Consider the following 26,747-nt stretch of genomic DNA (forward strand, 5'->3'; position numbering starts at 1 on the left):
AAACTGATAGATTTATTTCTAAAGTTTGCTAAAATTAAAAAATTGAAATTGAAATTAAAACCCAAATCAAAAATAACAATTTAGCTAAAAGCTTTTATTCATTGTGTAAATTGCATAAAGCAATCTTTTTTGTAAAATGCAAACAGCAAACCAACAGCATAAATCTTAAAAAATTGTTTGGAATATGAAAAAGCCAAATTAAGAATAGTTAAATTTAAACAGAACAGAAACTTTGTTTATAAAAAAATATGTGCTTTAAAGCTCCTAAAAAACTCATTTTGCTTTTATTGAACTAAATAAAAAATGTTTTATAAATAAAGTGTTTAACAAATAATTTTTTTTTGTAAAATGCAAACGGACCAACATCATAAACTCATATGTTAAAGCTATACAAAACTATTAATAAAACTTACAATAAACTGTTAATAAATTATAAATTATGATAATAAACTATAACAAACTACAATTTACTAATAATAAAATACAATAAACCATATTAAATTACAAAACGTTGTTTATAATAAATAACTGTATAAAACATAAATAATCATAATAATTGAAAAGATATAATTTTAATAAATTATATTTATAAGATATATTAAAAAAATCAATCATTTAAAATTTGAATATAAAAATATAGATGATGATGTTAAATTGTAACATGCAGTTTGTTTATAAACTAAAAAGAAGAAAGGTCTTTAGCAAGTTTAAGTAGATAATTTAACAAAAACTTTAAGGTTTTCAAATGTAAGTTGATCAAAAACATTAAGCATTCATTCAGAAACTGCAGTGACTAAATGCTGTACCAAAGTCTCTCCTTAATTACTTATGATCAAAGCAGCACAATAAAACAGTTAAGAACCAAATGTCTATAAAGAGCAACAAAAAAAAAAACTTACTGCACTAGATGCTTTATCACCTTTTGACGACTTTTTTTTTGTCTTCTTAATGCCTTCATCTTTAGCATCAATGCGTACATGTCTGCTATGATCAGACTTATCTTTTGTATCTAAATATCAAATAAATACATATATGACAATTTTTAATTTGATTATTTCTACATTTTTAAAACTTTATATTCTAAGTGCGGTCTTTTTAGAGAAAAAAAAACATTTTTAATTAAAATATACAGTTTTTAGCAGTTTATTGAGATTAAACTGTGGAAGGAACTTAAAGAGTATACAATGGTGTTAATAACAGTTGAGAGTTTATTTTAAAGTTGAATCACTAACAATATTTCATATAAAGCTAAAGAGAACATTCTATAAAAACATTTTAAAACAACTAAAAGAAATTGATATAAACTTTCTCATTTTACTTTTTTAATTTTATTTTTAACCTAAATGGCATTAACATGTTTATTACATGAAACAAATTAACCTGTAAATAAAACAAAAACTGTTGAAACAAAAAAAATTTTTTAACTGAGGAAAATCAAAATAAGAGAAGAATATGATCCAAAAATTGGTTATATATATATATATATATATATATATATATATATATATATATATATATATATATATATATATATATATATATATATATATATATATATATATATATATATATAAACTAACTGCAAATATTGCAAGACTTAAGTGAAAGACAAGAATTAAATAGCATGTAACATCATTTGCAGTTTTTGCATAGGCTCACATAGAAATATTTTTTTATGTGACCCTATGTATATATTGCAAATAAATGTAATAATATTTTATGCATTTTTTTCCATTATTAATATGATTTGGACTTGAAAGCATTAAATCATGAATTATTTGATTTGAGAACACATTCATTTTTAGTATAATCACTACAAACTATAGTGATTCATCTACTCAGCAACTTATATTTTCATTAATTATTAGTGCCCAATCATTGCCTATCAGATTTACTAGTTGCTTAGCATCATTTCCCTAAATATTATTCATCACATGATCAATTGTAATGATTATATCAAATATGGATGTTGGTGTTTGTAAGATCTTTTGATGTTATAAAAAAAGGTTAAAATAAATATTCATCTTTTTATATATATGAGTGTGTGTATATATATGTATGTATGTATGTATGTATGTATGTATGTATGTATGTATGTATGTATGTATGTATGTATATATATATATATATATATATATATATATATATATATATATATATATATATATATATATATGTACCAATAAATGCTCCAGTAATATGATTGCTAGGTATTTCTTTAACTATTAAATTAGCTGGTAGAAATGCATCATCATCTTCTTCTGTTTTTATTGAATTCATCTGTTGCTCAAGCAAATTGAATTCTTCATCTTCTGCACTTCGAGCAGATGAATAATTTTTTGACATCTTAGACAAAAAATATACATACATAATTTAATACATACATAATGATAAATATATACATATTTATTAATATATATGTAAATATAAATTAAATATATATATGTAAATATATATTAAATATATATGTAAATATATATTAAATATATATGTAAATATATATTAAATATATATATGCAAATATATATTAAATATATAAGTTAATATATACAAATATATTTAAGATTTTTTTTATGTAAATAAGAAAAGTATATTGCTGTTACAGAAATATATTGCATAGTTTTTTAACAATTTTATTAAACAATAAGTAAATAAATAATATTGAAGAGTTAAAAGCAGGTACGAACTATGCAGTTGTAAAAAATTGGACATGATAAAACAGAAAAACGTTTTATTTCTTAACGGGAAATCTCCAATTATCTTAGTTTTTGTAATTACTAGCTGCCCACTATGTGAGCATGCCCATAGAGATAAATTTCTTTCTGCTTTGCTTTGTTGTTGTTGTTGTTGTTTTGATTTATTTTTTGTTTTTTTTTGGTTTGGTTTTTTTAAGTTGTGTTACAAAAATAATTATCGCTAATGAATTTAGATAATGGCGAAATATTTTAAAGATTTATTTATAAACACAGGAAATTTCACATAAACAAATATACCAAGTAAATTTCAAAGTATAGCTCGCTGTTCGTTTAATTTAACTTATTACGCTTGATCGGAGTTAGTTTTCGAAATAAGACACGTTTAACAACGATACGATAATTATAAAAAGAATGTGCAGAACAATTTTCAAGTATGCTGTAATAAGTGATAAGAACATAGAAAATAGTGAGATGAGATTTTCATTTTAACTAGTCTAATTAGCGTTTTTCGATTTTTTTTAAGCTGAAAAAGTAATTTCTGAGCAGCAAAAAATGAAGGTATAAGTGAATGAGTATGAACAAATCGGCTTCAGAAGAAACTAAACAAACAAAAAAATAATAATAATAATATACTTACTATTCAGGCACCTGAGTCAATACTGTTTTAAAAAATGGAGCACTCTTAAACAATTACCATAAAAACAAAAGTCTGGAAAAGAAAAAAAATCGCAAAAGAACGGAAGTTTTAAATAAAATCGGAAATAGCTTATTCCACGTTCGATCTATTTCCTCAAATCTTTAATTTCCATTTTATTATTAAATTGAATCGAGAGAGAAAAAAAATGCATGCAGAAAAATCTATAGAAATTTATTTATTAAAGTTTCATTGAAATAAATTACTACATTGATCAACGCTATTTGAGAATTCAAGTTCTATTTAAAGTAATCGGCGCATTTAATTTACTATCGTTATTGTGTGGAGATATTTTTAACGACTAATAGCAAATGAGTTTCGTCTTATAATTATCGCAACTATTATGCGCATTATAAAACATTAATGAATTATTTCAACTTTTCATAAATTTTTAAAATTCTATTTTATTTCCGTTGCACCTTGTCATAATCTTAGCAGTTTCCCTTTTCCAAATGTAAGATTTTAGTTACGGTTTAAGTTTAGTCGAAGCAAAGTTTTGAAATGATTCTTAAGTTGTGGTACCTGGAGGAAGTCTCGATTTACTTTGAAATTCGAAATCTCGATTATTTCTATGTGAACGAGATTACCGATTACTTGTATTAAATGACAAAGAAAATTAAAACTTTAGAATTAAAACTTTAGTTTTAATACGTTAGACAATGGTGGAGTGTCTTTAACACGGTGATATTGCAGCAGTTTTATTTGAGAAACATAAGGACTCTGTTAAATTTTGTTATAAAAGTAATGTATGATTATAAAAACTTTGTGTTGAGAGCAAAGGTTTCTATTTTTGATTAGCCAGCCAGATGAGAAACCAGGCTTCTAAACACTTTCAAAACTCTGCCGATAATTTACATCATCTGGAGTTATACCAATTTTGGAAAGTGATCCATACTGCTCAATTTTATTAAGAAAACTGGTGGATAATTGTAACTCTGTCAGATCACAGCTCTCTGAGCACTTAACTTTGAAAAAACAACGACGTTGTCTAATACAACAAAGTAGTCCGAGTCAACGGCACATATTTTGATCGCGAAGCTACCAGTATACGGACTGGCAACTCATCACATTTATTTTTGTATGACTTTTGCGTGTGTGTCCTAAGAGTTTGAAACAATTTGAAACCAAATAAAGTAATAGCAGTCATATTAACGAATTAAAAAGGAGATAAGTAATAGCAAATACTTCTGTCATGGTTTTTTTTAAATAAGAATACTGATCACAAAGGAAAGAAGCGTCAACATAATAAATGTCTTCATTATTCTCTTCCACCGATCTCCTCGAACACCGTAAAGGAAAAAATGAGAAAGCTATGAATACAATGGTAGGAAGAATATCCTAAAATTCAAGAGAAAGAAAATACCAATCCTAGCCTTTGCATACACCGAATCGCTATGCATTATTATTGATTTCTGGTGATTCGCCGTAGAATAATAAACAGCAGATCTAAAGGCAGGTCACGTGCAGCTATATGGTTTATCGGGGCGATGGCTTTGAAAAGAATTTAATCGGGAAAAGAGCGTTGCGAATAAATAAAATAAATATTTGCGATGGAGAAATGAGAGTCAAAACCATTTGCGATGAACATCTGGTGATAACTTACCTTATAACAGGGATATCTAGTTACTGTAGGAAAGAAAAATTAAAAACAGAGGCTAGAAAAGATGTACCCACGGAGACTTATTTATCCTGCCATGTAAATAAATGATAAGAAGACAAAGTGTAAGGAAAAAAAATTAATAACAACGGTTTGGAAAAGCGTACACATGGAGACTTATTTATCCTGTCATGTAAATAAATGATAAGTAGACATAGGAACATAAAACAAATAATGATGGAAAACTATAAAAAAAACTCAAAAGTAGAGATAGATTGAGAAAGAGGAAAGAGTTGGACAGAAGTGAGAGAAGAATATTGGTTAAAGAAAAGCAAGTGTTTTTTTTTTTTGCCATTTTTGATGAAAGAAAGAAAGAGTGATTTGTTAAAAGATGAGCTAGAAGAGTAGAAGAGAAGTAACTAACAAAACCAATAGCATATGTACATTAGATACTGTAAGAAGAGTAAGAAAATGTCATTAACTACCATTACACATTAATAGAACATTATTTTGAGAATGATTACAGCTGAACCTACTGAGGACGACCAACACAACCTTAACCCCTTTACCTTTGTCCTTCGCTAACCAGACAATCCCTACAAAATCAATTTCAAAACAGTTTACCCTTGTCCTTCCCTAACCAGACAATCCCTACAAAATCAATTTCAACCCCTTCCTCCGTATTCATTTCACTTAACCCTCACGCTCATAATTATATAACTCTTTATTACTCTCCACCGCGCACTCACCTTTCATCAAACATACCATAATCATAACATCCTCACACTATACACCATGGATATCTAATTATGCAAACGCTGGAGAAACCCGGTAAGGGTTGTAAATATTTCCTGGATTTTTTGAAAATGCACCTTACTAAGCTTTTTTGTTAATACAATCGAAATAGGAATGCTGGCTTGGAGACAACCACCTTCTAGTTCTCCTTTGCGTATAAAAAATAAGCAACAGATAAATAGGCAGCTAAAGTTAATTTGGAAATCGGTTCGTCCAAATACAAGTGTAGTTTTTTTTTTTTTATCTATTGCAGCCTTAGCGGCTGGTAGTTCAGGTACTTACGTTTCTGCCTGCAAAACCCGCTCGACGATAAGAATAGTTTTAATTGGAGCGTATTGCGTAGCTGAATATTGCAGTGACTATTTGCTTCTGATGGACTTCAGCTATGTCGTACCTACAGTTTCTGTAATAACAGTATCAATGCTCAGAAACTCACGCCTAATATCAGCCTAGCATCAGCCTAGAGCAGTCTCTACAAGCTCTGTGGAATATTTTTGCAACAGAGGCCAAGCTCAGCGAAATATTCTTTCATTTTACTACGGTCTTGCTCTTCAAATGTTCATTATTGTACGGCAAGAACTCTGAGGGGGATATTTTCTGGTTCAAAATAAGGTTTTAAAGAAAATGTAGTAAATTTTTTTAAATAATCTGGTTGATCAATCTTAAAAATTTTTTAATATTAATCATCCAAGAATTTTTATTGGGCCATTTAGTCTTGTTTTTTGCTGTCAATATTCCCTTGATCGCAACAATTACTAGTTAAATGATCTTTTTTGAAGCTGCTGATCCACATGAATTATAATAGCTTTGTTAAAATGATCTAATACTTTCGAAGGCTACTTCTATAATTGACAACGAACTTGATATGATTGACAGGTTTTCCCAATTCAAATCTCTCTAAAAAAATTCCTAAGATCGAAAATTCGTTTGAAGACTACTTGTGTCCTATAAATAAATCTCATTATAACAATGAGTATTCTTCTGAATTATCCCACGACGAGCTCGATATAGCCTTTAAATCTTTAAAAAGAAATAAAGCTATTGGTGCTGATGAAGAAAGTGGTAACATAGTTGCAGAATGTTATGAAACAAGGAGCTTTCCCAGATCAATTGAAAATTGCGAAAGTCATACCAATTTACAAACAAGGCGATAAAACAAATATTAACAACTGTCGCCCGATTTCGGTTCTTTCAACTTTTTCAAAATTATTGGAAAGAATAATATATAATAGAATATTTAAATATTTTGACCAAAATAATATACTATATTCCAAACAGTTTGGCTTTAAAAAAAATATTTCAACTGAGCACGCAATTATTCAATTTGTTAGGGAAATCTCAGAATCTTTTGAAAAAAAACAATATACCCTAGGAGTCTTTATTGATCTTTCGAAGGCTTTCGATACCGTTGACCATAAAATTTTGCTTAAAAAGCTCGAATACTATGGAATCAAAAACAAAATGCTAAAATGGTTTCATAGCTACTTTTCAAATAAAAAGCAATTTCTTACCTATAATGATGGCCTTCAAAGTGACTATACTGAAATAACCTGAGGTGTTCCACAAGGCTCTATTCTAGGTCCTCTTATGTTTTTAATTTATATTAATGATTTAAGCAAAGCAGCTAATCTTCGGAGTATTATGTTTGCAGATGATAAAAATTTGTTCTTATCAAACAGTAATACTAATGAGCTGTTTTCTGATATGAACAAAGAACTTAAATGCGTATCTGAGTGGTTTAAATGTAACAAATTGACCTTAAACCTTGATAAAACAAAATACATTCTATTTCATCCTATATCTAAAAAACTTTTTTTACCAACAACCATGCCAAAAATTCTTATTGATGAACTAGAAATAAAAAAGGAAACTTTTACTAGTTTTCTTGGCATTTATCTTGATGAGAATGTTACATGGAAACTACATATTGACTACATTTGTACAAAGGTTTCTAAAAATATAGGAGTCCTCTATAAGTCAAGAAATTATTTAAGCAAAAACATTTTAATCCAACTCTATTACTCATTTATACATAGTTATATTAACTATGCAAATATTGCTTGGGGAAGTACAAGCAAAAGTAAGTTGCAAACTCTTTACCATCGTCAGAAATACGCAATACGCTTAGTTTGTTTTGAAAACCGACTTACGCATTCAAAGTTTTTATTCAAAAATATAAAAGTACTTAACATTTATGAAGTGAATGTATATAAAATATTATGCTTTATGTTTCAATGTAAAATCAATCCGTCCTTACACGTTTTTAAAGATTTTATTACCTTAAAAACAAAAAATAAGTATACACTACGAAATAATAACTCACTCTTTGAACCCTTTTGTCGAACAAAATTCAATCAGTTCTGTATAGCTTATCGTGCACCCAATCTCTGGAACAAAATTGTTTTACCTAATTTTGATTTATCAATTACCTTCGCAGTCTTTAAAAAGAAATTTAAAAAATTCATTCTCTTTAATGACAATATGTTGAAATACTTTTAAAAATAAGAAATTTGTATAAACACGCTCATTTGTTTTTTGTATTTTGTGATTTTTATCTATATTTATTAATGGCTTAAGTTATATTCTATTATAACTTTTTATGGTTCTGGCGACAAGATCACTAGATCTTCTATCAGATACCAAGTTTTTATTTAAATTAGTCTGTGCATCACGGATTTTATTGCATCACGAAAGCATATATCTCGGATTTTGATGTATTACGAGAATATATGTCATGGATTTTATTGTATTACGAGAGCATATATCACGGACTTTATTGTATTACGACTAATTAAATGTAAAACTGAAAATAAACTAAAAAAAAAAAAAAGAGTGGCAACGAGATAAAAGGAGTATATCTTTGAGCAACATATTCTTTGCTTTCATCGCAAAAAAATGTTCTTCATTAATTCTGGTGTCATGAACAACACAAATAATGACAGTGGTGACAAATGGCTTTCTACTTTAGGTGGAGGTATGGTCTTTGGAAACTTTTCTTTCCTATGGGTCCCTTGAAGTCGCGTTTGATCCATTATTCTCTTGGGCTGCGGACCAGGTTCCACTATGTCCTCTGCAGTGTCTTCTGCCTTGTCCTACACTTCCATTCGAAAAACGTTAGTTCGATTATGTCTTCGTAGTTTAATTATCGCTTCCGCTAGAAGTTGATTACGATTGAGACTGTTTGGATCTTCATACATCTCATTCTCATCAAAAGAATCACCTTCATTATCTGTACTATTGACTGTATCTTCTAGCGATTGCAGCACCTCATGAATCTGGTACCTGCAAAATGATGAATTATTTATTACTTATTTGCTCTGATGTTGAAATGACGTCAAAGCTATTCCACAAATTACGCCTTTACAAAATAACAGTAATCCAATTTAAAAATTAACAAAACCAACTCTCAATCTATAAATTTAGGAACTCAAAAGGTCAATAAGGGGGGCCCTAGTCACATACGTAAATAGCAGAGTGTTGTAGTTCAATTATTTTATATTAGCTAAGATTCAATATTTACCAGGAGTCATGCAATTTATAGGGTAACGAGGGGCAAAATGAAACACTTAAGCACTAATTTATCTAATACTTTTGAAAAAATAACTTTTGAAAAAAACAACTTGATATTTTTCAAATCTTCTACCATATTACTTGAAGCTTAAAAAATATGAGTTGCAAAACTGCAGTGGTTTGGTCACCAGCAATCATTTATTGACAGCAACTATCCTGTCTTTTTTTTTTTTTTTTTTAGTAGTTTAAATTATTAAAGATAATTAAAACAGATCTTTAAGAGGATTAGCAAGAAATACATTTTACAATATATTACAGCTATACTCAAACTGTCACTAGTCACATAAATCACATATTGCTTGACCAGCATTTTGAAACAAACAACAGTCCGAATGACCCCAGGTTGTGCATTTTGAATATTGACTCCACTTCTCTCCGTTTGCAGCCTTACTCCATAAACTATTAAAAACATAACATTCCCAGTCATCAACACTTAAGCTTTTAACTCTTTCTTTACCCTTTCCGAAGGAATTTTTATTTTTCTATTTTGCGTTCTTTTAACTTTTTTGATTTTTCAGAGGATTCAAATAATGATTTTCTGTAATGTGATGTTATTATCTGTGATTCTTCTCCCTTTTTTGGTGGTAAAATGATCTTTGGAATTGGTACAATATTAGAAAAGCATGGTGTTATATTAAAATCAATATTTTCTGAAGATCCTGATGGCAATGGTAATAAGGTGCTCGAATTAACTTGTGATTCGATTTTATCAGGTTAATGTTAAATGAGAATTAAAAAAAAACAAAATATTTGCAGACAAAAAACTTCACAAGCCATATTTCTATTATCAAATCAAAGGTAAAATTTCATAATTCAATAGAAAGAATTACTTATACTGTGATAAATGCAAATCAAATCAATTAAACATAATATTGGATATCGGCAAAACATATACAAACAGAATGTCTCGTTTTGCCCCACATTATGTTGGCATCATATTGCCTAATTTCCTGACTATTTTATTGAAGAAATAAAATACCAAAGAATGGAAATGATAGAAAAAGGCCTAAAGATTCTAATAAAAAAAAAAAACTTTAAACATAAAAAGCTTTTCCACTCAGTGAGATCTAAAAAGGCTGGGAAAAAATATTATAACAACACTTAAAAATTCGTAAGTTTCGCGAAGCCGAGGGATTAAATAATTCCCCTTCTACTCAACATTTTTATTTCAAAGTGACTCGATATATTTTTCTTGACACAAAATAGTTTTTGAACACAACTGCATATTTAAAAATCTTGCAAATAATAATTTGTAGGGTTGGCATCATGATAAACGCGATCTGTCTCATATTGCCCCGCTGTCTCATTTGGCCCCGCGTTACCCTAAAAACTGATGAAAATGCCTTCTATTCTGACGTAGATAAACTACATGAAAAATCTGTACTTTAACGCATAGAAATCGCATAAAACTTTAAGATGAGCTTTGTTGACAATACCGAATATTGAAATGTTAAAAACGATATTTAACAATATATTTAACCTACATTTCAACTAAAAACAAAACCTCTTTGCAAACCTTTTTCTAGATGAAACACTGTTCGAAGAATAGTTATCCGAACTACTAAAATGTGTCAACAGAACAAAAATTAGAATAAGTTTATGCAGTTTTATTTACAGCGTCATACATCCCCAAGTGATGTATTGTTATGAAAAATGCAAAAAATGTTTTATTTTCGCAAATTAATCGGAAAACTGTCAGTTTAAACTGACGTAAGCGATGTAATACTGAGATGTATGGTTAATTAGGTTCTTTCTTTTTTAAGATAGAACCAATTGCTGGAAAATGTAATGCAGAATTACTGTTTTAGATACAATTACACACAAGATACGCAAATATGGATGTAAAAAAAAGTATTCGGTCCACTGTCAGTTTATGACATCTGCTCTTACACTTGATGATATTGATTGAAGATGAACCGAAGTTGAGATTTACAACTACAAACAATTTAAAACATCAATTTCAAAAAATTTGTTTTTACTTAAAATTTACTTAAAATCTCAAAAAATTAGAAGAGCGAAAGAAAAACCGTTCTTTATTGAATTTTCGTTTGTCGAACGTTGTCTATTAAATTGCATTAAGGTAAGAAAAGTAAATTTTGAAACCTCTAGTACCCAAGCCTCTAGTACTGTACCCAAACCTCAGTTAACAATTAAATTTATCACTTGAAGGTCAAAAGATATCTTGATGTTCAACACCAAGATACCTTTTGACATTCCTTTTAATTCAAATTTTCAGCGTTAAAAGATATCTTCACATACAATTGATAGCACAAGTTGTTCGAAATCATCAGAATGCAATTGGGCAGAATGAATACTTGATCGTTCAAGTTGATCTGAGCGTAATGTAAGTCCTTTCTTTGTAACCATGCTATATTAACAGCGTTTGGCTCGAGAAACCCGCTTGCAATCAACATCAGAATTATCGTACTGAATCGTCCTACAAAAGTTGCTTAGCATTCTAATTGAACATTTATCTTTGTAGCGTTTTCCCATAACAGTAATATCTTGGTGAAACCTTTCACCGCGCTCATTATTGAAACTAATAAATTAGGTAAAGGTAGGTAAGGGGTCCAAGTGTAACATTAGAAAATAAACTTTAAGGGAAATGTTGCATCCAAAAGTAAAACTACTTTGTGAATTGTCGACTTAGCCGGAATGTTCAGGTGCGTCCCAACTAATCACAACAATAAAATAGCGTGTTAAAGATTTTTATTTGAATATATAAACCTTTAAATTCCCATAAGTATAATTCGTGCAAATGACTTTCAAAAAATGTTTTAATTATCATATGGATAACTTTGATTCTCCGATTAATAAATCCTGAACAGTCAATTACCTATCTGCCTCTATAAAAATAGTTAGCACATTGACGACATTCTCATCTACACAATTTGTACCCAATTCAAATTTTTTTATCAATAAACACCGGACGCATTTATAATGCAATATTTGTACATTCACAATACAGAGTTATAAAGAAAGTTTTGTTAAGAAATTAGTTGAATTACTTTGATATGCAAAAAAATAACTTATGATGATAAAAAATATATTCAGTGTAATCTAAAAAAAAACTTTCCTTTTTTTTTTAGAATACACTGAATATTTTTGGAAATAATAAAAATGATAAGTAATTTCAGGCAGTATAAATGTGACTTAAATTGCACCATCACTTATAATGGGGCAGAAATGAACGAGTAAAAGCTGAAAGATCATACAGCGATTAAGGGGTCCCCATCTCCGCTTCTCAGAAGATTACAGACAGTGATCGAGGCAAAACGAACTCCAACCTTAATTTATATGTCAATAAATTTTAAAACAAAAATATTTCCTTATTTAATTTTAAATAGACATACAATATACTGTTTGTTTTGCTTATCAAAATGATGGAAACTTTGGTGGAGGTTTCAACTTTTGATGCATAACAGTTATATTCTCTCAAAATTTCGCTAAGATTCATTTTAACTCTTCGAATAATACAAGATTTGGCAAATCACACATGTTAATATGTTCATTGCAAACTTTTATTTCCTCAGACCACTCCATCTTAAGGGTAGAATAAAGACAAATTTTCACAATGGACTTATAGAAAGACTAATATAAAATCTTTTTATAATTTACCTAAATTAAATTTCAAAATTAAAAACTTGTAACCTTTTTTTCTTACATTTTTCTTTTTGGATTTCCCTATTTTTATTACTTTGTTGATCAGATTTTGAAAAAAATTGATTGAATTGATCTTTTATAAAGACCTTCGATTACATGCGAAGGTCTTTTGAAGAAATCAATTTAGCTCATTAAATTATTATGAAGTGTCATTTGCCTTTAAAGGTAGTACTGGCCTATTAAACGATAATAAAAAAAGGTTTCATTAACAGTTTGAACATCCAAGATTTTTTTAGATCAAGTTTGCTTAAATCTTTCAAGTTCCTAAATGAGTTCTAAATGTCGAAAGGATTTTTCCCATCCCTAGCAACGGACTTAGCAATCGTATGTGTTTATGCTTAAGCCATATTTAAAAAAAAGGCTTTTTACTCTTTTTTTTAAAATAAAACTTTATATATATACAGCGGTTCTTGACAAACATCGTTGTGAACTTAAACTCTGTTAATGGTGAAGATTATAGAGTTCTTTTTCTTTCAAAACATCGAAAAAATTCACGAAAAATGTTATTAAAATCAATATACAAAAATTTACAAAATCACATGGATTAATCCATTTTAAGTTTATCGATTATTATAAAAATAATCTAATCTCAACTAATAGTGTTTAAGATAAACTGATAAGGTTGACGTTTAGCTGGTCTTCGGCGTGCATCTAGAAAGGAGAGCCTCGTAGCAAGTGTCACAAACACGCACAGGTTTTGCAGAAGAAGGCAATGCAAGACTGTTGTCCGAGCACGAATGGCAAAATATCCCACCACAATTGCGACAATGGTGCTTATAAAAGAAAAAAAGAGTTCACACAACAAATCTATCATTAATTAAAATCTTGAGATATGAGAATAACAAGGCTGCATGCCACTCTTCAATTGTTTTGTGCATCAAAAGCAAATTTTGCTGTGCTACCACTTTTTAGGTGAAGTGGCGCAGAAGAGGTTCATCAAGAGATTATTTGGATAAGAGGTGAATAGATTTTAAAATAATTCCGGCATTTTATACTCAAGGTCATTAGACTTAGCAAAAAGAAATGTTCCAGAGCCTATGTAGGGTTATCAAAATATAGAATTTTGATTCCTTTAATATCTCAGTCAAACAAGACAATAAAAACATCTTTTTATCCAGTGATATATTATGATACGCTTTTCATCCATAAAGTGATCAATAGTAAAAACTCTTTCCAGACTCTCATTGAAAAAATACGAATAGCTCTGTTTATTCTTGTTACGATTTTTAGCTTGCTCAGTATGCTGACATAAGATTTGTCACTCTGTGACACATTGTTATTCTGGAAGGTTTTAACAATGGCCGACCAACCACCTAACGTGATTGGTCGACAATTATTAAAACCTTCCAGAATAACAAAACTATATGGGCACGTATGTGATTCAAGGCCTCATCGTGATTTGCTTTAATTGAAATGCATCCCCAAGCTTAAATATTTCTTCTACCATGTTACACTGTCGATGTTAGACAAGGTTCCACGATTTTATAATGCTGATACCTTTTTGGGAAGACAGACTTTTTTTTATCAAATGCATCACCAGTTTCGATGTATTTTTTAACTATATTTTGAACCAAAGATTGGGAACAAATCAAACTTTTGGCTTTTTTCACTTGATTATAACTCTCTTCATCTAACACAATCTTTCATTGATTAACATCTGTTATTAACATTTCTTTCATTAATAGATATTTTTGGTATTTTACCAGTATTTAAAAAGTATTTTCATCAAAATAGAAAACTAAATGCTAAGATTACCTTTCGTTTAGATATAGAAAACTGCTGTATGCAAAGTTGGCATTCATTCGCATCTTTATCTTCTTGCCATTGTTTCTCCTATATTGATAACTGATTTAAACAAACTGCGAGAAGATTAGCAAATAAACTTACATTACCATAAAATGTTTAACTAATGCCTATAAGTTCCAATCGTGTTTTTTAGATCCGTTAATAATTATAACTATAGCTTGTGCAACTGATAATTACAACCAGTTACTAAAACACCGTTCGCACCGAAAAAAGACGTCCGCTTCGTGAATAGAAATTTAAGTAAAAAAAAAATTCAAAAGAACAAAATTTTTGTTTCTCACTCTCTCAATACACCTGTGGGGTTTTGAACATCAGTTGTATTAGATAACTTAAGTAAAGATGCATTTATTGTGAATCGATATCTTTTAAACGATACCTTAAATGTTTATATATATTTATGTTTATCGATATCTGAAATGTTTTTTTAATCGTGTTATCGATAACTGAAGTGAAGACGCACATAGAATTTAAATTACAAAACTATTCAAATTTAGAATGTAAATATGAGTGAAACATGCTTATGCCATGCATTTGCCATTTCTGGCAATAACTAGCTGGCTACAATCACACTTCCATGAAGGTTGCTTTGATCAAATGAGGTTTGATAGAAGATTGACAAAAGCTTGATAGGCTATGGCCTTAACAGGAAGTAGTAGAAAATGATTTAGGTATTAAAAACCTTGTTCATATTTGAAAAAAATTAATTATTGGTCGATTACTATATGAAGTAAGAATATAATTTAACAATGATAGGTGTACTATGAATAATACATAACAATAATTAGTAAAAGTAAAAATAATTGTTCACCTTCATGGCAATCTGCAGTTCTCTCATTTGATCAACTTGGGAATGTGACCTAAAATAAAAATATGAAATGATGAACTCACAAACAACAATTTAGAAAAAATATGAAACTAACTCAATAACAAAAACTCACATATTCAGTTTCTTTCCCATTTCTTCAAGAGCCTAATTTAAAAAGAACATTTTAAAAAGAAAAAATACATGCTTAGACATAAAAATTCATATTTTAAAGATATGGTTTAGAAAACCCAAAGCAGCTTAAGAGATAAAGAAAATAGGAAACTCAAAGTTTTTTGTAGTTTACTAAAGAAATTCAATGCAAAAAATGAAAGCATTTGACTCACAATCTAAAAGAGGAGGAACATAACTAATTTTTACATGATAATTACAAAAAGTTGATACTTTTATATCATCTGCACATAGGAAGAAATTTTCAATAAATATTTACTAAGTTATTTCTGTAGCTGAATTTTATTTTATAAAAATAAATTCACTTTCAATATAGGAAAGAAAAGGGTTTTCAGGAAAGCATCAAAATTTTCAAAGATGTTATTAGCACCACATGAGCTCGATGGAAACTTGGGACTTTTTGACTCAAATGGGGTTTTTTATCCAACAGCATTGTATAAAAAAAGAAAAAAAAAAAAACATTACTTCAAACATTAAAGTAAAAAACTTCACCTTTAGGAAAAAAAAATTAACAAAAAAATCTTGATTACAAAGTACAAAAAAGCCAATTTTTATCCTTTCATTCTAACTTTGCTTCAAAAATGGTGTCTGCACATCATATATAGATGCTATGATTTGCCTAAGTAATTTCATATGTTGTTATGAGCAACTGGAGAAGTAGATGTCTAACTATTTTATCTCAAAATTTAATTCTCTAAAATATTTTAATGAACCGGGAAAATATATAACAAAAATTTAAGATTAAATCATGATAAAAAATAAAAACTTGCCATTTCTCGATCAGCAAAAGATTTTTCACTTTCTTCTAACCTTTTTTTCAACTGTTCATTTTCCTATATAATTCAAAAAAAAAAATTCTTGGAATGATGGAAAATAAATGAAAGTATATGTAAAAAATTATTACTAATATTTCAATAATTTGTCCATTTTGAAATTTACCTTGACTACTTCTGTGAGGAACTTAAGTTCAAACTCTAATCTTTCGATTTTTTTAATGTTTTTATCATTTTCAGTTTGGAGCCCAACCCTCCATTCATGCTCAATCTTAAGATCAGTCTCAAGTACTTGTCTGAAAGAATTTGGTTGACAAATAAACATAGGACTACTTTATTTTGATCTTTACAAATTTTTTAAAAGAAAGTTACAATCACACAAAAGAAAACAATAAAATTTCAAAGTCTGTCAATAGAAGGTCAATCCAATGTGGATTATAAAATTTATCCAGTTTCAAAAGAATGTTACTCAAGCGTTCAATAGAAAGTTAACCCAGCATTCAATAGAAAATTTATTATAAACACTAACTTCTCAGATAGAATGTAAGAGTATTTTGCATTTGTTTGAGCAATTATTTCTTCTGCTTGCTTTTTAAGTTGTTCCGCTTCAGTTAAACTAAAACCATATATTAAATTTGCAACAAAATCAACACATGATGTTAATGAATGTTGAAGTAAAGTAAATAATAAAGATAAGAATAACTTTTTTTCCATTTCTTTCATTTGAGTAACCATTCTTGCAGTTTTCTCTTCCATAGCAGACCATTCTGACTCATGTTTCTTTAATGAGGATTCACTAGCCTAATCGTTTTAAAAAAATATCGTATTTTTGAAATTCATCTGGAAAAACAGACAAGAATTACATTCTACTTTTAATTCTTCTAGTGTATTGATTTCTACAACCTGGACAAAAATTTTTAATTGGAACCATCATGGCAGACAATATTACATTTCCCTCAATAAAATGCAGTGTAGTTAAAAATGAGAAGGAAATAACTCAATTGGAGAAAATTTAATTAGATAAAGCTATCAATATGTATCACAACCAATATTTATCAGCATGCATTTAATGAGATGTTTTAGGCAACAAAACAAAACAGTAGCATACAAAATGGTAGCAGACAAAATGGTAGTGACAAAGAAGTATTTATAATCTGCAGTACAAACAAAAGAAGCAAGGAAAACATTTATCACCTGCCACTTTTTATGCATTTCCAGATTAATCCGTTTTACATCATCCAACTGTCTTCTTAATGAAACCAAAATTTCTTGCTTATCATGAATGTTCTTCTCAAGAAGTTCCATTGCTAGCTAAAGTTTTTTGTAACAAAAATAAGAACAGTTATAATACTTATAACAATTTTTAATAGCAGCCATTATAACTAAAAAATTCTCGGAAGGAGAGGAATGAGAGGAAATTATCACTCTAAGGTAATGAGAAGAAGAAGTACGAATTACACAGAAACCACACATCAAAAAAAAATTCCTGAATAACACTCATATTATAACTTTTTAACAGCCATCTTATTTTAATTCTTTAAAATTTTTGTTGGTATTCTTTCCAAAATACAAACTTTCCTATGTATAAACACATAAACTTTCTTATATAGTTTTATTTGTAAATATATAAACTTTCCTATGTATAAACACATAAACTTTCTTATATAACTTTACATGTAAATATATAAACTTTCCTTTTACATTATCACAATTATTTTCTCATCTACTTTTTAGACATACCAGTTTTTCTTTATTCATTGCAGCATGATCATCCATCATGATCTGTAGTTCCTACACAAGAAATTCTACTAATGTAAATCTAATGTGAAACAGCAGACTACTTTGAGAGTATCAATTCCTTCATCTAAATAACTCCTTTACAAATAACTAGATGTTTTTTACCTTTTTCTCTAGAGTCAGTTTTTCTAGATCAGCTTGTGCTTTCAAATACATTTCATTGAGACCTGCTCGTGAATGTTGATAAGTTTCTCTTTCAACATCTAAATCTGCAGTCACAGTCTAAATATTTTAAAGTAAAGAACTCAATATTTTAAACAACTTTGTTGGAAAATAAATTTCAATAATCAATGTCTTTAACAAAGAGGGAGAGAGGGAAAAATGTAAAATTTTTTTTTTAATGTCTTGCCAATGATGGCAATCAATAAAATGGATCTACTAGTTCTTCATTAAAAGCAGCTGTTAGATATTTGTTGTTGGCTAGTCTAAAACTTTTTTATTTTCTTCAAGTCCAGTGCAGCATTTTTGTTTATCTTTTATAAATTATTTAATGTCTGTGGAGCACTCTAATCATCTCAAAAATGATGAAATTTCTAAAGCGTTTCTTCTGAATAATCTATTTATATCTCTGGAGAAAAATTGCATGTATCAATAATAGGAAGAAAAAGGAAAAAAAAATACCTTTTTTTAATAACCATTTCTTTCAATTACATTCACTTATAAAGTTATATTTTAGACTTATTAAGTGTACATAAATTTGCTAAAAATTTAAAAGCTGCTGAAAATGAAACTAGCAAATTGGCAAGAAATGTTTGATGAGACATTACTTAAACAGAGCCTAATATATTTCCATTTAAAATTGAATTACAATGTAATATTTTAATGCAACTTAAATTTAAGTTTGCTTTTTTTAAACAATTCAATAAAAGGTTAAATGCAAAAATTGAATTAAAAAAAAATTTTAAAAATTTACAAATTATTTTTCTGTATTAAGTACCATCATAATAACATTAAGGTTCATAAAAATTTATTAATATTTTTTCTGTGCACACAAGCAAATTCTTGACAAAAAAACATTTTCTTGGCTGATTTTTTTTTTTGGAATAAAGTTACTTTTTAAAAACTTAAAAATCTCTAACCAAAATAAAGTCAGACCCTTTGAGGTTGTGTCCTCAAATATCAATTTACAATGGGAGTATCTTTTTATTGGATTTACTTGGAAACTTTGTTAATCTTCATTTAAAAATGTCTTATTCACAAAAAAATATTGTTACAAATGATGTTTATCCTACGCTAAATTTAGTTGTACTTAACTTTTGTGTTACTAAACTTTTTTGATAAAAGAAAAATTTTAATTTTAAATTTATTTGCACATAAAAAAAAATGAAAAAAGAACAAGAATCAAATAAATAGTCACAAGTATGCACAATTTTTTAGGACCATAAATGTAAAACAAATTTTTAAAAACCTGAATAGTCCGATCATGCTCCTCTAAAAGTTTTTCATATTCACTTTTGTATCTATCTCGTTCTGCAATGGAAGATAGCAATTGGTTTTTCAATAATTCAACCTGAAAAAAAAAAAAAAAAAAAAGTCTTCACAATTTATGGAATATAGAATGTTCATTACAGGAAATTATTTCTCACTAGAGAAGAAACCAACACTTTGTTTAACATATCTTTGGTTTTCCTTGATTTCCAATAAGCAAAAAATTGTTTCCAAACAAATTTCAACAGCTATGACAAATTGTACATTTATAGTTGCACATCCTAAAAGATCCTTTCAAAAAGATCTAACTTAAGCATCAAACACTGCCCATCAATTACAGGTGATGAAAAAAAAACAGGACTTTTTTTAATAGGGTCATAACTCTCTTAAAAAATGTAAATGTTAATTAGAAAAGTAATAGAGAAAACAACAAAAAATTCAAAAACTCTTTAAAACAATACATTTACCATTTTCAATCAAACCACATTTACAAACACAATCAAGTTCAGACTTGACTAATCTATTTAGCCTCTGTATAGCTTCAAGATCATTTCTCTTGAGACATGTCTTTATTGTAGATTTAAGTTGGTTAAGTGTTTTAAATGTTTTTTTAAACTTTTAGTTTTAAAAATATTCTAAAAGTCTTTTGATACAGATTTTAGAACATTTGGAGGGCTTTCTTTTTAAACAAAAAAATTTATGCTTTTTTTGTCTACAAAGTTTATAACAAATTTAGCATAATGGTTAAAAGGTTAGAAGGTAAATCAGGTCAGAATATGTTTTGACCATTAGAGTAAAGTTTTTTGATAAAAGGAAAAATATTATATATTTTGATTTCTACCAAGACCACTGGGAACAAAATACAGCATTGAAACTGGGTGAGGTAAGAAGCATATCTAAGCAAGCAATTTTTTCTCAAATTTGACAGTTGGGTTATATTTTGAATTTAAAGGATTACTGAAATAGAAATAATCACTGTCAGTGTGAAATAAGATTTATCAATCAATAACAGATTCGAAATCATTAAATTTAAAATAAAGATTACCACATCACTCTTCTTATTTTTTATTCATTTAGGAATTGCTTTTTTTTTTTTTGACATTTTAATTTTAGACTATTTCAACATTTTTGAAACTAAAGACTGATCACAATCAAATTTCATTGAGAAATGCCATCATGATGGTCAAGTAAGGTTTTTATCTTGATAATCAACTTCTTTATCACTATTTTACCAACCAGAGCACTTCACAGTAACCAACTTTCTTTGCACAATCTGTTATACTATGTAAGACTTTTTAATCTTCTTTGCTAAAGAATGGTTATATGTGTAAATCTTCCTTTGTGAATTATTTTTAAGATAGAAACACTCATAATTTTACATTTCATACTCATTTTTATTTTTACCTTTTTAAATTTGTCGGTTTTTTTTAAAAAATGAATTCTAAAGAAAAAAAATGGTATAAATATTTTAACTTTTATAACTAATTTCATATACATAAATGCATGCAGTTTTAATTAAAAAAAAATTTTTTTTTCAGTTTTTTGTCATCACCTATAATCACTTGTCATCAGAAATTTAAGCTCTCAGTTTAAGCTCTCAGTTTAAGCTCTCATTTAAGCACAGAGATTTGCAAAATTTTTTCGATTTATGAATAATTGTCAAAATATTTTTTAAAAAAAAGTAATATTTCTATTTACATTTGATTATTACTTAGATTTAACATAGCAGAAGTATTTTTTTGAGGAGAATATAATTTTTTATTTTTACACTGGGTTAAAATTTTATTAAAGATAAAATATTGTCAGATTTTGTAACTTAATATTTTTCTGACTACTGAAAAAAAAAATTTAAACCTCTCTTGTAATTAATGCATCACGCTCATTTAATTCTTTTGCTTGTTGCTTTAAAACACTGACTGAATCACTAAAAAAAGAATAAAAAAGGTTCATATTACAATGACTTGCTGTCTTATTGATTTATGATCTTTAAAAACTTGCAAGAAAAAGGTAAACAAAGCAATATTAAATGACTTCAATTATCTAAGTTTAAAAAGCTACTTTATCATAACAGACTCCTACCTGAGTGTTTTATTTATTTGCTCTAAATAGGCCTTTTGATCTAGGATAACCTCTAATTTTGGACCATCAGTAGAATCAAAAGTTCTTAAGAAAAATATAAGACCTAAAATTGTGTAAAACTAATTTTTATCATAAAATAAAATTATTACATTATATAACTTTAGCATTATATTTGGGGCACACAGCTGACTCAAACAGACATTGACAGAGGGAAAATAAAATACATTGGAATTTTAAACATAAAGAAAAATAAATGTACCAACTTGTTATCAACTGGCTTTTCCAGATAATTTCCATCACGTAAATAAATACTGATATCGATCACATTATTCTGAAAGAAATCAAGCAAAAAAAAGGAAAAGTATAGAAAATTGAACTTGATTCTTTAATGTATTTGCATAAAATCTTTTCTTTTGGGAATATCAATCATTAATTTAAAGAAGGAAAAATTTAATATAAAACAAGTAAAACTTTATGATTAAAAAACACAACTTTGATGAGATATCATATGATAATAATACAATATCAATTTTTAGCATATTTCATTCAAGTGATATGAATGTTATTTCACTCTGTCACACAGTGCAATCAGTAAAAATAACAACTTCTATTCAAGCAATATTTTTCAAATACATCAAAATGTAAAGCATAGGCACATGTTAAATTTGCACGTCTTACAAAAGGATAACATGCCAGTATTATGAAAAGTGGTTATTCAGTGAATCAAGAAATCTACTTGAACAAATGCATCAAGAAGAAAATGATTCTTTTCATTTTCATGAAATACATGTAATTTTACTAAGAACAATAAAATTAACTTGCTTTTGATTGTTACATTTTTAAACTTTTAACTAAATAACTAATTTATTAGAAAGAAAAGTGATCAAAAAATCCAAAACCTCTAATTTAAGTCTTACTAAAATTCTGCTTAAACATATTTGTGTGTTTTTGTATTTGTACATTACTAATTTGCCAAATAAATAGCACCCATAAAAATAATAATAATAATAATAATAATAATAATAATAATAATAATAATAATAATAATAATAATAATAATAATAATAATAATAATAATAATAATAATAATAATAATAATTAAAACAATAACCGCACCCAAAAAGTATGCTTTTAAAAAAACTGCCTTAAAAAATTTCTGAAAAAAGGTATGACATTAACTAACTTGTGTGTCTAAATCTGTACTTTTTAAATCAAAGTTACAGTCAATAACATTCAAACCAACTAGTAATCCACTGATAACCAAAATTTCTTCAGATAGTATCATACTGTAATCTTCGTACCATTCCCTATAAAATTTATAACTATTACTATTTAGAATAATAAAAGTTTTAGCAATAAGCGCAATCAAAAAAATATGTAATCATAACTTTCAAATGATGATGATGATGATGATGATGATGATGATGATGATGATGATGATGATGATGATGATGATGATGGCAGTCATCATCATGATAATGATGGTGGTAGTGATGGTGATGGTGGTAATGATGATGACAATATCAATACCAATCATAACCTTAAAATTTCTCTTTCTTCTACTATTCTACTAATCTGATCAGCAAAAACCTTCTGCATCAAAGCAAATCGAATCCAAGCACGTGTTCTTCCCAAGTTTGTTCTAAAATTTTAAAAGAAATCTTTTACAGATTTTTAAATTTATTGTTTCTGATGCTATTTATTGCTTAATTATGAATGAAAAACAAAGATTAAATAGTTATGCTGCTTTTGCTGCCAAAACGTAGTAGAAACATCCTGGAATTTTATCTGATTTTACATAGGGAATGTCCTGGAGCTCGGTTGTAAAACTGTGTTGTTAAAATTTGTTATTTGAAATGATTTTATGCTTAATTTACAGATTGTAGCCATACTATTTATTTTATCAATTAACCATTTTGCAGGATAATTGAGAATTGGACTTCAATGATTGTTTAGTACCAAGTTTTTTTTACTTTTAATCAACATAATGAAGAAAATTCATAAATATGCATTTGTTAGACTACTTCAGTAACTCAGATGCTTTAAATATTATTTACACATAAAAAGTATATAAACAAGCAAAACTATGTCTAGTTAGAGACAAACTTGACTTACTTTACATTAGATAAATTTTTTATATTTAATAAAATTTCTTGCAATAATGGAATTTTATTTTCTACAGCTTCAAGAACTGATATAAATTCTTTGCGACTGCCAAGCAATGATCTTTTTGCTGAAAGAATGAGAAAATGGTGCTCAGCCACATAAATACAAAATAGATAATAAATATACCCAGCTTATACACAAAATTTAACAATTTATACATTCAACCTTATGTAAAGAATTTTAAAACACATGCATACTTATTTAAGAAATTGTGTGAATTTAAATTGTTTTATAAACCTTTCATTCCATGTCGTAGGATATGTTCTATAATAACAAAAAATTGCAATAATGGAGGGAAATTATCTGTAAGAACTCTGCCAGTTCCAGCAGTTAATGAACTTTCTATTAATGTTTTGATACAAATTTTGGCTATATTTAGTAAATTTGATCTCTCAATTTTCCACTTTTGATTTAGCAATTCTGTTGGCCATGATGAGAAGCTTCCAGTTTTCTTATTCACACCCAAAGATTCTGTGACAAGTATGGAATCACTATCTTCATCTGCCATGCTCAATGTTTTTTAGAAAAACATAAATATGTTATTTATAGTGAATAAAACTAGGAACAGAAACACAAGTTTAGTTTTGAGTTGATTTTTAAAGCGTTTTCAAATATAATGTTTTTAGTATAACACAAGTCGACATATCGAGCGAGACTGACGGGCTTAAGGCTTCTATCTAGAAAAATTTTCTAACTCGAACAATTGGTGGGTTTTTAAAAATTTTTATCATTATTTTTTGAAAAATAAAATATTTACAACACTACGCATGCAATAATGATCCAATCAAAAAAGAAGTATATATGAAGGTTTTACTAAACTATTTGTTTAAAATTCACCATTTCTCCCATCAAAGTATAACATATATTAGATTTTTTTATTTCCTAAACATTTTTTAGAAACAAAGCTTTGCAAATTTTTAGAATCACAACATTTTACAGTCCAAGAAAAAACGATAGTTTCTGTTCCCGTTGAAGGTAAGTTGCCGGTTATTGAAATTAGTAGTGGTAATTTTTTATTTATAGACGGCTGATACCGTGGTGTGACCTAACGAAGTCCTATGCTTTAAGAAAGTCCTAATTTAAGAAATGACAAATTTCGTATACATAAAATAAACATTTAGAGAAAAAAAATTAGCTATTTTATCTAACTAGATATCTAGTTAAAACAACAAAGTTATTTTCCGCAAATGTTTCTTTTATATATACGTAATTTGTCATTTCTTAAATTAGGACTTTCTTAAAGCATAGGACTTCGTTAGGTCACACCACGGTATCAGCCGTCTATAAATAAAAAATTACCGTTTACTCTTAAAAAATAAAATGCTACGATGAAACCGGAATTTATCTTGTTCAGGGTGCTTATGACTGGAACTAAGTTCCAGACCTCCTCCAATCATTCCTTACCCCCGACGAGAAGGTGATTACGGAGCTAATAATTTTAATAGTTTTTACCTGTGAAAACCAAAAAATTGTAGATATGTGTTTGCGGTTTTGTATGACAATTTTTGAGGGATTATTTTGGGAGAAAGTTTGTAAGGACAGGTTTTTGGAGAGAAGATAATTGATTATTATTTATCGATTTGTTTGTTGCGAAAAAGCTCCTTTACCACAGTGTGGTTTAGGTCCCAAAAACATGACTATATAGCTACAAATGCATTTCTGATAAATAATAGTTAAATTTTATAATAACAGTAAACTGTAAACCCAGCGCTTTGCACCGGGTATTCCAGCTAGCGTTGTATAATTTACAAACCTTAAGAATATAAGAAGTATAAAAGAAATTTAAGTTTATTTAACAAGCAGCCGATGTGATATCTGAAAGTTTTACAATTCAACTAATGAAATTGACGCTAACTAATAAAATTTTTAATATTATAACTTAATTTTTATCAAATTTATAATTTTTATTTTTTTTCATTTTTCATCAAACTTATAAGTTATTTAGCATACGAATATTCCACCTTTCATGTCGATGAGTTTGATAAGCGTCTGCGTCTCGTTATTTTTTTTATTCGAGACGAGACGATCCTAAAAACTTTGTTCCGATTAGCGATAAATATCGAGACATATTTCAATTTTCACTCGAAATCCGGGACGATACCGAGACGAGACGAGATGTCCCGGACAAAATAGGAGCTTACAATTATCCGGAATTTACATCTTTTTAACGGGGCATAACGAGACATAATGAGACATATTTGTTAATCCTTAATGTGAAATTTGAAAAATGAATTTTTGGCACAATTACCGTTATTCATTTCAGCTGCTATTATTGATATTTTTATACCATCTATATAAACATAGCTTTATAAAAGTTAATGGTAGCAACTGAAATCAGGGGAAAAAAAAATTTTTGGGATAGTATGTAACTCTTTTCACTAAAATATATTGGAAGAAGGGGATAAATATGTGTCCAAGGGCTAAGTTTCTGATCGTTTAATATTGTTTACCGCTGAGGTCAGTATTCACTTCTAATGCAAGAGTTTGTTTTGCACTCATATTTAAGGGAAAGGTTATCCAAAGTGTCTTTAACATTTTTGATCCATAAAACATTTGACTTTTATTAAAAAGTGAAATTCTTGCAGAGACTAACAATAGAGCATGATGTTCAACACCTTGTTCTTTTACTTTTTCTCTTTTCCTTTGCTCTCCAAGGACCACCTATTGTTTATGGGGCTTTCCAGAACCA

The 26,747-nt window shown here is 28.1% G+C and overlaps 2 protein-coding genes and 2 long non-coding RNA genes across 6 annotated transcripts in view; 1 reads left to right on the forward strand and 3 right to left on the reverse strand.

Annotated features, from left to right (window-relative positions):
• LOC145186824 (uncharacterized) overlaps nt 1-3,584 on the reverse strand; it is an 18,593-nt gene extending 15,009 nt beyond the window's left edge. The window contains exons 1-3 of one of the 2 annotated variants that reach the window (XM_090095603.1): nt 3,334-3,584; nt 2,181-2,346; nt 900-1,009 (exon numbers count right to left, since the gene is read on the reverse strand). In XM_090095603.1, the coding sequence (XP_089951729.1) occupies nt 900-1,009; nt 2,181-2,346 (276 nt within the window). In that variant the 5' untranslated portion in view covers nt 3,334-3,584. Of the gene's footprint in view, nt 1-899; nt 1,010-2,180; nt 2,347-2,993; nt 3,017-3,333 lie in introns of those variants that run through there. The other variant, XM_090095604.1, reaches the window with a different exon arrangement.
• A 5,057-nt stretch (nt 3,585-8,641) lies between these two features.
• Nucleotides 8,642-10,985, reverse strand: LOC149884678 (uncharacterized). The gene is made up of 2 exons (XR_016455067.1): nt 10,869-10,985; nt 8,642-9,064 (listed from the first exon to the last, which is right to left on the reverse strand). It is a non-coding gene; the product is annotated as an uncharacterized LOC149884678 (long non-coding RNA).
• Nucleotides 10,986-13,505: 2,520 nt separating this feature from the next.
• Nucleotides 13,506-25,052, reverse strand: LOC145186325 (RUN and FYVE domain-containing protein 2-like). 2 transcript variants are annotated; one of them, XM_090094750.1, is made up of 19 exons: nt 24,296-25,052; nt 24,008-24,125; nt 23,433-23,534; nt 23,076-23,199; nt 22,156-22,223; nt 21,893-21,976; nt 21,668-21,737; nt 19,794-19,895; nt 18,491-18,607; nt 18,329-18,379; nt 17,783-17,899; nt 17,292-17,389; nt 17,118-17,204; nt 16,755-16,884; nt 16,586-16,648; nt 15,760-15,791; nt 15,630-15,678; nt 14,771-14,848; nt 13,506-13,788 (listed from the first exon to the last, which is right to left on the reverse strand). In XM_090094750.1, exons 1-19 carry the CDS (start codon nt 24,564-24,566, stop codon nt 13,645-13,647), a joined length of 1,905 nt encoding a protein of 634 aa, XP_089950876.1. In that variant the 5' UTR covers nt 24,567-25,052; the 3' UTR covers nt 13,506-13,644. The 2 variants fall into 2 exon arrangements, with proteins under 2 accessions (XP_089950876.1, XP_089950877.1); XM_090094751.1 differs by having other exon boundaries at nt 24,256-25,051.
• Nucleotides 24,652-25,546, forward strand: LOC149884679 (uncharacterized). The gene is made up of 3 exons (XR_016454683.1): nt 24,652-24,764; nt 24,980-25,033; nt 25,413-25,546. It is a non-coding gene; the product is annotated as an uncharacterized LOC149884679 (long non-coding RNA).
• Nucleotides 25,547-26,747: the final 1,201 nt, after the last annotated feature.

The sequence above is a fragment of the Hydra viridissima genome, unplaced genomic scaffold (assembly GCF_058129835.1).
Source record: "Hydra viridissima isolate aposymbiotic clone 2 unplaced genomic scaffold, HvirCarnegie_v1 scaffold_8, whole genome shotgun sequence".
Lineage (NCBI taxonomy): Eukaryota > Metazoa > Cnidaria > Hydrozoa > Anthoathecata > Hydridae > Hydra > Hydra viridissima.

What these genes read in the sequence shown, in the direction of transcription:
- LOC145186325 (XM_090094750.1), bottom strand. Translation starts at nt 24,566, where the DNA reads ATGGCAGATGAAGATAGTGATTCCATACTTGTCACAGAATCTTTGGGT. An exon ending in CCTACGACATGGAATGAAAG is followed by an intron (nt 24,126 to 24,295) that starts GTTTATAAAACA and finishes TCATTCTTTCAG; the next exon opens with CAAAAAGATCATTGCTTGGC. An exon ending in CTTTTGCTGATCGAGAAATG is followed by an intron (nt 15,792 to 16,585) that starts GCAAGTTTTTAT and finishes TTTTTAAATTAG; the next exon opens with GCTCTTGAAGAAATGGGAAA.